Below are 11423 nucleotides of genomic sequence, written 5' to 3' on the forward strand. Positions count from 1 at the left end.
GAACCAGACTAGGGAGTGAGGCTCAAATACACCTTCTTCCATTTCCCTACCTGATGAAAGTATGCACTTTCTGGGAGTAGAGTGTGTGCTAGGGTTTTGTTTTTTTTTTCTTTGTTGTTGTCTTTTTTAGTGTGAATTTTTAAATGAGTTAACATTTATAAAAACAATAAAAAAGTATATGGCCCATACCAATGTTGAGGATGGATTATCTAATGAGAGGTAAGAACATGCTTAGGACATCAACACAACAGGATCAGCAGTTTGGCCAGAGCAAAAACCCATACATGTCAAGCACACAGGACAGGAAAAGCAAATGGTAGCGTGGAAGGGAACTGGCAGGGCACTAAATGAAATTGATACCATTTTACAAATCTCATGTAGAACAATTATATTTCCTTTTTCATTGCAAACCAATTGGGTAAAACCACACTGTGTTAGACCTTATGTGCACAGGGGTAGACCAGGATTCTCCCAGGATGTAATATAATGTAGTGTGGTCAATTCCATGATGGGATCTACTGGAAAGCAGTTGAGCAGTTGTGGGAAGAGTAGAATGGAGTATCAGCTTAATGTGGTCACAGTCTTGGTACAATAGAAGGAGCATTTAGTTTGGGTGTGGCCTACTCTTAGCATAGATTGCTACTGTGGGGATGCTAGCTCACTTCTGCTGCTCAGTCTAGGTCCTGCATCCAGTTTGTTGACCTCCTGTCATACTGCCTGCTGATCCCAGGATCAACAGCAGACTGCTGGTCTTGGCTTCATTCAGTTCTGCATCCACCAGCCTGTGGTCTTCCTTCTTTGTCTTCCTGCTTCTTGGTTTATTGGTCCTTGCAGCTACACGCATCTGGAGAGACCTCCAGCTTGCTATCTAACCCACAGACTTGGACTGGCCTGAACTTATGCACTTTACAACTGTGTGAGCAATTACTTGATATAATTCTCTTTCTATATGCATACACATATAAGCATAACTAGCTTGATGACTCTAGAGAACCCAGCCTAAAAATATCACATTCAGCTCTCTCTTGTCAACCACATGCCAGAGGCACCAGGATCACATGATCCATAATGTATCGGGACTTGCAAAGAAGCAAACCAAAACACATCTCAGCTTGAACATACCCTTGCATTTGAAATCACTCATAGCAATACTTTTTCATTTAACCTCTCGTATAACTCATGTGGAAAGAGCCCTGGTGACGCAGTGGTTAAGTGTTGGGCTGCTAACCACAAGGTCAGGAGTTTGAAACCACCAGTGGTTACATGGAAGGAAGAAGAGGCTTTCTACTCCTGTCAAGAGTTACAGTCTCAGAAACCCACAGAGGCAGCTCTACCCTGTCCTACAGGAATACTATGAATCAGAATGGACTCAATGTCAGGAAGTTTGATTTCTGAGTTTATAACTCATACTCCTTTTGAATGCATGGATAAACAGAGGAAGGGTCCTCAGTGTGGGGAATGGCTATGGAAGTGAACATATATGACCCCCGTTTGTTTCCCTACTGCCTCTAGGCCACAGTAAGTCATGCCCCCCTGCTCCATTGTTTTTTACCTATTCCCGCGTCTACTGTTCTTCCCACATCACTCTCTATCTATGCTGCATATGGGAATTTGTTGTAATGGCCTCATGGAACTTACAGACGATACTCATAATCAAGGGGGGTTATTATGAAAGTCAATAGGTTAGCACACATCAGGATCATCAAACAAGAAGGAAACAGTTATTAGTCTCCTCGGCTAGCAACTAAGTCTCCCCCTCTCAACTGTTCTCAGTCTCTCAGCCACAAGGTCCCTTGGTCTTTTCCTCCACAGGCTGGGAAGCCAGCCTTTCACTCAGTCACACTGTCCCACAGATCCACAGTCTCAGGCCAGATGAGAAGGTACCCCCAGGCTTGGCGCTGCTCCTCATAGTCAGGTGTCCAGTCTTGCAGGCCTTTGGAACTTCAGACAGACATTTTGAACCTGCTCTTCCGCGGTCCTTGGGGTTTTCCCTCTGCTTCTGCTTCAGAGATAACTCATCCCTAGAGCCCGAAGGAAGCTTATGACAAATGAACAGTCCCCTGTACTAGTGTTACACATGCCCTGCTTTCATAGTTCCCACCCATCATTTGCTGGGCACTACAGGGACTTGGGCAGAAGAGCCATAGTAAGAAATGTCCTTCCTCCCCAAGGAGTAAAGAGTGAGGAGTATCTGAGCTCCTTGGGCTCTCCTGTTCCCATGAGGCAGAAGCCAGACTGCCTCCATTCTCCATCTTTCTTTACCTACTCTTCCACCACTCTTTTCTCCCTCAACATTCTACCTCCATGCTTGGCTTGATAATGCATTGCAGTGGTCACATAGAACTCGCAGACTATACTCATGATTCAGGTAGGCTTAGTAAGGAAGTTAACAGGCTGCCATAAGTCAGAATCAGTAAATAGTAAAAATACAGCCATTGGTCCACAGCAACACCTCTCTGCGGCCAATAGCCACCTCTTTCCAGACTTCAGCCTCTTAACCATGTGGTCCCTTCACTTCTGTCTCTTTGGGCTTCATAGTCTGTTGTCTCTGCCTCACAGTCTGTAGCCTCAGCACAGTTCTTCCTCCCTGCCACCTGGTCTCCTTGACTCGGCTTCTAGTCTTGGCCTGGTTCCTTTGCTCTGTCTTATGGTCTCCTTACCACAACCTCTATTGATTCTGACCTCAACTTCTGCCAATTCAGCCAGAGATCTCAAATATGCTTCACTGGTGAATCTTCTTCTGATGGTTCTGGGATTTCTCTGTGTTTCTGAGGTACCCCTTTTACACAAAGAATTGACTCTAATGGAGATGTGGTTTTCATCTTTCAGCAAGCCATATTTCCAAGGAAACAGAGTGATGGCTTGGTTCACACGTTCTACGAAACTGCAAATTCAACACATTCAACCTTAATCCTGCAACAGAACTTCTTCCAAAATGGGATTATAACCACAGGTACATAGGCTAGAATTTACAATACCTTACATAAGGGATTATGATTGAAAGGACCATATTAATTGACTACATTTTGTCACAGCACAGGCCATCAATGTTTAGGACCATCGTGTGCCTAAATGTGGCCCTGCCAAATGCTATATAATTCACTCACTCACTGCCATTGAGTTGATTTTGACCCATGGCAACCTTGCAAGATAATGCAGAGCTGCCCCTCTGGGTTTCCAAGACTGTAAGTCCTACTTAGTAGAAAGCCTCCTCTTTCTCCCAAGGAGCAGTTGGCAGCTTCTAACGGCTTTCCTTGCAGCCCAACACGTAACCCACTATGCCATCAAACCTCCTAGCAAGTGTTATACAGGTGGTAATTATGACTAGACACCAGCTCCAATTATTATTACACTGGGTTGGAATGACTAAGACAGTCCGTGTTAAGGACATCTGCTTTCTCCATAAAATGAGATGAATTTGCAAAAGTTGCCAACCGTTTAAAAACTGCAAGGTATGTAATTAAATGAGAAAATGGTTTCTTTTTCTATCAAAGTGCCCACTATTGGTGATAATGGAAGGAATCGGGTCTATTCCTCCACTGTTCTGAAAGCATAAATGGGACACTCTCTCCAGGAGGCAATCCGATCATGGTCATGTGTATCCCAAGGTTTTCTTTCGCCAGTAACACTGATGTCCTCAGAGGAGGGTAGGGGCTCCAAAGGAGAGGTAGAAAGTCCTGACGCTTAGAAAGCTAGTTACTTTTGACTATTCCCAGTGCTCTGGGTGGTGAAACTCAAGTCTTCCCCGTGGTTTCTGCTAAACCTCCTGTGTATATTCTGCTGTGTCATCAGCCTCAAACTCCCGTATTTGTACGTCGACATTGTTTTGCTATGTTATCATTCAACTTTTTAGGGGAAAAGGTGGTTACCAAGCCTTTTAGAAAAGTCCCTCTGGGGGTCGGATCACATTCTTGGAGAACACAGTCTCACATGGACTTGACATCTCCCTTCCCCTTTATTGCTGTTAAGCTGCCGACGACGCTTTTCTGACTTGCAGCGACCCCACGTGTGCAGAACGGAACTGCTCCGTTCCAAGGCTGTGGCCGTTCAGAAGCAGCGGGCCAGGCACCTCTCTGGGTTCAAATGTTTCTCTTTTGTGTAGAATAATGCAGTTTTCCCACATTTCTAATTTCAAGCTTATGCACTAAACCTTTGATGGTTCTCAGGAGAGTATTGTTAAGACCTTTTTAACAGGGTTATCAGTGGCACAATTTTTACAAAATTTCACTCAGCAATAATTTTACTTCCCAAACTGTAGTTTAAAAAATATGATTCAAATACTCATCTCAATATTAGAATTTCCCAAATATTGCAACCCATTTAGACATTCAACAAGGAGGGCTAGTAATTTATAAATGTGTCATACCATGCATATCCACTTTTTAAAATGTGCTTTTAAAAATGGCTTCATTTGTGGTATTCAGGTTTTTTTTTTAATTACTTACATACAAATTATAAAATAGCCCCCAAAAGACAGAACTTAGTCTTTCTTCTCATCAACCTCTTAACAGTAACAAGATGTAAATGAGACAAAAAGTTACAAAACGGACAGTGAAAGGCCTTATTTTATTTTCTTCTTCTCTCTCCCCACCACCCTCTCCAAATGGACAATTTTCTCTTATTCTTCCTAATTTCAAAAAGTTTAAATGTGCATAAATTCACATATATCTTTATTTTAATTGTTTAATTTTATGTAAATATACAAGGTATACAATATATATACAAAATACACAATATGAATTTTAATCCTTTAAAAAATATTTATAATGCTTTTGGGGTATTCTTTCAATGGTAGCATATATGTATATAATCATTTTTAACATGGAACAGACACTATTCCATAAAAACTAATTAAAAATCAAACAAACAAAAACCTCACTGCCATTAAATCAATTTGGACTCATAACGACCCTATAGGACAGGGTAGAACTACTCCTATGGGTTTCTGACACTGTAACTCTTTAGAAAGTAGAAAAATCTCATCTTTATCCCAATGAGTGGCTGGTGGTTTTGAACTGGTGACCTTCTGATTAGTAGACCAACAGACAACCCACTACACTATACCAAAATGTATTTAACCAGTACATATATATTTTTAAATTATGGTTGCCATGTTTTTCTCCAAAAAATAGTTCCAATTTAAATGCCAACCAATATGGTTTCCCCCACACTTCACTGCATCCATATTACATGTCATTAAAATATTCAGTATATGAGGATAAAACAAAAGTATCAATACTAGGGTTCTAGTCTATACTATACACTCATGAGCTTGTCTTAATCTAGTTAGGGTGCCTTTCAAAAATGTTCCAACCAAAACAGTGGTTTCTGATGGGTCAGCCAATTAAGGTAAAGGCAGATAGAGCAGCTCAGAAGGTTATGACAATGTTTTTTTGTTTGTTTGGTTGGTTGGCTAGTTGGTTGGTTTTAAGACTTGAAAAGACACAGATGGTCACAGGGACCTACTAGGAAGAAAGTGTAAGAAAATTGAAAACTCCATTGGTGAGGAAAATTCTGGAGAAATTGCACTGAAGAAGATTTCCCCCCAGCAACGCACCTGCTCATTCTTCAAGCAGGGCTTTCTATGAGAATGTCATTGGAAAACTTTAGGCCATGGATTCTACAGCACTGATCCTTCCCCTTTCAGCTTCTTCCTGTTTCCTCAGACTCAAAGACCAGTGAGAAGGAGCATGATTTGAGCCCCTCTAGGTTGCCCTACATGCCAGTTCTCTGTGGTATAAATAGAACAGCTCTATTGGATGAGGGGTCACAGAGATGGAAATACTGCCTTCAGAAGTGCGTCGACCATGATAAGGGCTATGGCAAGAAAAAAATAAGTTCGCCTTTTTATATTTTTGTTTAATAAAGATTTCTGTGACTTTCTAGCTATAATTTTTAGTTACCCTCAGAAATAAAAACAAAACACGTAGCCCAATACAGAAATGTAAAAGGTCATCCAGAATTTAAGTCTCCTTTCATGGAGGCCTACTATATTACTTGAAGGCAACGAATATTGAAAGTAGCATGGATTTGGCAGAAGAATGAGCAAATCCTCTTGGAGTAAGTGCAGTCTGGATGATCCTTACGAGAGAGAATGGCAAGACTGCATCGTGTGTACTATGGATATGTCAGAAGGGCCCATTCCTGAGAGAAGGACACAATGTTTGGCAGCTCAGTTGGTCTGCAAACAAGAGGAAGATCTTCCATTTGCTTTAGCTCTTCTTATTTAAGAACAAGTTTCAGAGTTTCTTCTGACATACACTTTGGGCTCTGCTTTCCATCCTGTCTTCTTAATAACTTTTTGGTGTGTGATGTTCTTGATGTCATTCCAAACTCTCTTATTCTTTGGACATTGGTGTTCATCGTGTTAAATTTGTTCTTCAAAGGGTAAATCCAGGTGTAATACACTTAAAGTCACATTTTGAGTCTTGTGGACTCATTTTCGTGTTCTTTGGCTTTAACCTGAATTTCCATAGAGCAATGGATTGTCTGTTCCAAAGTCGGCTGCTCTGGGTCTTGTTTTAACTGATGATACTGAGCTTCTCCATCCTTTCTCACAAGGTAGTCACTTTGATCCCTATGTATCTCTTCCAGTGAGGTTTACATGTTAGTCACAATTTTTCTTGTTGTAAAAAATGTATTGGCTTTGAAACAGTTGGTGTTGCGAAGTAGTTGGTGTTGCAGAACACTATTACATGAGGTCCAGCTTCATTTTTATCACCAAGGCCATGGTTTTCCAACTACTGATCCTTCCTCTCTGTTTACAACATTAGCATTCCAATCAACAGTAATTATCAAAGCATAATTTATCAGCTTCAGACTAAAGAAGTTGATGAAGAATTCTTCAATTTTATCATCATTGGCTTTAGTGGTGGGTTTGTAAATGTGAATAATAGTTTTCTTTGTGGCAATAAATATTATTGTTTTATATACAACATTGTACTTTGATATAAATCTTGAAATGTCCATTTTTGATGGTGAAAGTGACTCCAGTATTCTTCAATTTATCATTCCCAGCATAGTAAACGATATGCTTTTCTGATTCAAAATGGACAATAATAAGAAAGGACACTAGCCAGTCCATTTCAACTCACTGATGCTTAGGATATTGATCTTCATGCATTTAATTTCATTTTTTATAAACATTTTATTAGGGGCTCATACAACTTTTATCACAATCCATACACACATCAATTGTGTAAAGTATATTTGTACATCATTCTCAAAACATTTTCTCTCCACTTAAACCCCCAACATTAGGTCCTCATTTTTCCCATCCCTCCCCGCTCCCCACTCCCTCATGAGCCCTTGATAGTTTATAAATTGTTATTTTGTCATATCTTGCCCTGTCCGACGTCTCCCTTCACCCACTTTTCTGTTGTCTGTCCCCCAGGGAGGAGGTCACATATAGTTCCTTGTAATCGGTTCCCTCTTTCCTACCCATTCTCCCTCTACCCTCCCTGTTTCACCACTCACACCACTGGTCCTGTAGGACTCATCCGCCCTGGATTCCCTGGATTTTCAGTTCCTATCTGTTCATTTTTATGGCTTACAATTTTCCTGGATTTATGCTTTGTAGATTTTATGATCTAATTATTGATGATGCCTGCAGGTGTTGCTTTCCATTTTGAGTCATGCCCATAAGCAAATGAAGGTTCGGAAGCTTTGCTTCATGCACAGTGTTAAGGTCAACTCTTCTTTGAGGAGGCACTTCTTCCCAATCTCATCTTGAGTGAATTTGGACATGAGGGGCTCAACTTCTAGTACTTTATCAGATAATGTACTTTTGCTAGTCATAGGATTTCAATGCTTAACCCCTCAAAAGTGGACTGCCTACTTCTTTCCTAGGCTTCTCTTACTCCAGATGCTCCCCTGAAACCTGTTCACCATAGATGGAATAGTTTAGATTTTGTATAAATTGGCTAAACCAGGATTCTTTGTGCTTTGACAGCTAAGACTAAGTAATCTCCCATGATGAAAACTCTTCAAGGGTGTGGCTGCTTCCAGTATAAATAGATGCTGTGGAAAAGCTTACTTGCTTTTTGCTAACTCTGGATCCTACAACTAGCTTGTTGCCCTAGGGTACTTCAGAAGTACCCGATAGCCTGCAGTTTTTCCTGCAGATCCTGGGATTCATCATCATCTTGTATCTTGCCTGCCAGCCTAGTATTCATCTACCTCTAAGCCACAAGCCTGTTGTAGTTCTTGGGTTCATCAGTCCCTGTACATGAATGATTCAGAAGATTCCTCCCCACTAATATCTGATCCAAGGACTTGGGTCTTGCCACTTCTATAACTTTGAGAGTCATTTCCTTGATACAAACCTCTCTCTTTATGTACATATGTCTCACTCGTTTTACTTCTCTAGAGAACCCAGCCTAAATCAAGAGTGGTATTACATGAAAAAATCCTAAGGATGTGTTTTCTGCTTTGGTTTTCAAGTCTGATTAATTTTAAAAGCACTGATAGCTGCCTCTGTTAATATGTATAACTCTGATAGCTGCCTCTATTATATATAACATTGCTAATCCATAGCTTGAAGTAGCAATATTCATACACAAAATATAACCATCAATAGATTAAGTATTGTTGGAAAGCATATCAGTTTTTCTCAAACTTCCTAAGGCCACGACCCTTTGATACAGTTCCTCATGTTTTGGTGACAACCCCAACCTTAAAATTATTGTTGTTGCTAGATCATAACTGTAACTTTACTACAGTTATAAATCAGGTGACCCCTGTGAAAGGGTTGTTTGACCCCCAAAGGGGTGTTGGCTCACAGGTTGAGAACTGCTGCTCTAGGTGATTTTTCTGTTTGATACTTCTGTGTAATATTGTCAGGATGCAATGATAGAGAAAGTATTTGGTAGGTCCTACTTACAATACTTACAATAGCATTAAAGGAAAAGATGAGCTCAGGACTTCTGAGTCAAGGTGAAACCACTGCTTAAAAGATTTTGGCCCCTGAAAGAAAGCCTTATTTCTCATAGTAACAGGTTAATATTGTTTAAAACCAAACAAAATGTCTTACAAGGATGGCTGGATTACAATGCTAAATGATTGATCCCTAAAAACACTCCTACCAAACATTATTGCTTTCAGACCTATAATTAGACTTAACTTTTAGTGAATCCCACAAAGTGGAACAAAAATGATGACCAGGAAGAGAAGCGCCACACTCCAAAAGGTCTGCTTGTTTGTCTATTTTTTCTAATTGTATAAACAGAAACTTGCAAAATAAGTGTGAAAATTACTATTAAAGATGTAGGATCATGGCGCACAGAACATAAAGTTGGATCAGTTTGAGTTTGCTAATATGGGACCAGTAAGCAGATTCTTCATGCTTAAAACACCTAACTGCAATGGGGCTGATTGGGCCCTGTGGTGGCAGGGGCTAAGTGGAAGCACTTGATTGACAGAGACATAGTGGGTGTGTTTGCATTAATAGTTTAAGACAAGCCATATCACCTTATCTTGTTGACCACTTACTTAAGCAGAGTGTCTCCATGAGTGACATAAAGGGGACCCCTACTAAATATTTACTTTTTCTGTACAGGTGAAGAAATTCTAGGTCAAGTGAACAGCAGTCGCAGTCTAAAGGCCAGACTAGAGAGTTACAATCCCTTAAACTTTCCAAGGATTACTAGACACTGGTTTTGAATTTACACAAATTCCAGGAGCCTCAACGCATTTTGAAGGCCTACCAATCAGAGTGGGGGATATGGAGGTCAAGTTATTAATGGAGTCTTAGCTCATGTTCATTTCACAGTGGGTCTGATGGGCTCCCAAACTCTCTTCGTAATTTAAATAGACATACCAAAAGATGTCAGAATCCCATACTGGATCCCTGACAAGATTGTGGGAGAAGTTGGCAGCGTCCAGGACCTTCCAAGGTCATGTTCTGGCAATACAGCAGTAGCCACATACATGTTTCATGGCCCACGCCAGTGCCAGCTCCATCATGCGCTCATGCCTCATGAGAAAAGTTGGCCTTCCTCGGTCAGTTGGGCCATGGCCATTGTATTTGAAGCAACAGCATTCCTAGGCCGATACACTCATTGTCAACTACCTTGGACATAGGCGCTACACCCTATTGGTGTGCTCTCTATGACTTCATGCACCTTCACCCCATGGCTTATCTGGCAAGCTAATCTTCCTGGAATGGAATGGGAGAGACAAAGATTCAATCCAAAGAGCCATGGAGCATAGCAGTGTGGTCATCCATCTTGTTGGCCAAGAATGGGAAACTGAAACCTTTGATTTTGAAGACGGCTTTGTGAAGGTTCCCCAAGAAATTGCTCGTGTCCAAGGAAACTGGAGTTGAGAAATTAATTCATGATTCTCATCTGAATGCTAATGTTAAAAGCTCTTGTAGATATCTGAGGAATAAGTCCGCTGGAGAGAAAGAAGTGAGATGCATTTCCAGAAGCCACTATCATAAAGCCATCAGACATCTATGGAAGATAGTTTCCTCAACTATTGGCAAATATTCACTAGCTTGGTGGTGTGCCTATTTTCTCCGAGCCTGAAGACAGAGAAACAACCAGTATACGCTTATGTTTTAGAGGTATCCAAAGGAATTATTAACACAATTAAGGATCCAAATGCCAAGGAAAAACCTTTGCCTTCCCTGGGCTAATGGTACTTCCTCTTGGACCTGATGCAGTACATCTTTGCTGTGGCTCACAGACCCTTCCTCATTTACCCCTTGCCACACTTTGCCTACCAATTGGTGACAAGGTCCTTTTAGATGAATCTGTTTAAGTCTTGGACCACAAGGGATAAAGCAGAGCAGGCTCACATCACAGACATGAAATTCCCTCACCTGCCTGACTTAGAAGACCTTGGTATTCAAGCAACAACCCTGGAACTCAAAGCCACGGAGGTGTTATGTTGTCATCTTATGTACTGCTGGCTGTCTTTTGAAATTGAGGATGTGAAGTCAGCCAAGACCATCAACATGTAGTGAGCCTAGAGCAGACCTTAGTGTTTGGAGTCACAAGTTCACCTGACTATCAACTATCTACGTTCTTTTTTTTTTTTAATCATTTTATTGGGGGCTTATACAGCTCTATCACAATCCATCCATCCATCCATTGTGTCGAGCACATTTGTACATTTGTTTACCTCATCATTCTCAAAACATTTGCTTTCTACTTGAGCTCTTGATATCAGCTCCTCATTTCCCCCTCCCTCCATGCTCTCCCTTCCCTCATGAACCCTTAATAAATTATAAATTATTATTTTATCATGTCTTACACTGCCCGACGTCTCCCTTCACCCACTTTTCTGTTGTCCATCTCCCAGGAAGGAAGTTTTATGTAGATCCTTCTAATCAGTTCCCCCTTTCCACCCCACCCTCTGTCCACCCTCCCGGTATCACCACTCTCACCACTGGTCCTGAAGGAATCCTCTGTCCTGGA

General features: G+C 41.0%; 1 protein-coding gene across 1 annotated transcript; it reads left to right on the forward strand.

Moving 5' to 3' along the window:
* The first annotated feature begins 200 nt into the window (after positions 1 to 200).
* Positions 201 to 10966, forward strand: LOC101657923 (NADH dehydrogenase [ubiquinone] 1 alpha subcomplex subunit 9, mitochondrial). The gene is given in 7 exon segments (XM_004702223.1): positions 201 to 219; positions 9812 to 10054; positions 10057 to 10134; positions 10137 to 10299; positions 10301 to 10411; positions 10413 to 10514; positions 10516 to 10966. Coding segments are annotated over 7 exon segments (1167 nt in total).
* The last annotated feature ends 457 nt before the right edge of the window (positions 10967 to 11423 follow it).

This window comes from Echinops telfairi, unplaced genomic scaffold (genome assembly GCF_000313985.2).
Source record: "Echinops telfairi isolate 266 unplaced genomic scaffold, ASM31398v2 ScPeMD7_3533;HRSCAF=4204_0, whole genome shotgun sequence".
NCBI classification, from domain to species: domain Eukaryota; kingdom Metazoa; phylum Chordata; class Mammalia; order Afrosoricida; family Tenrecidae; genus Echinops; species Echinops telfairi.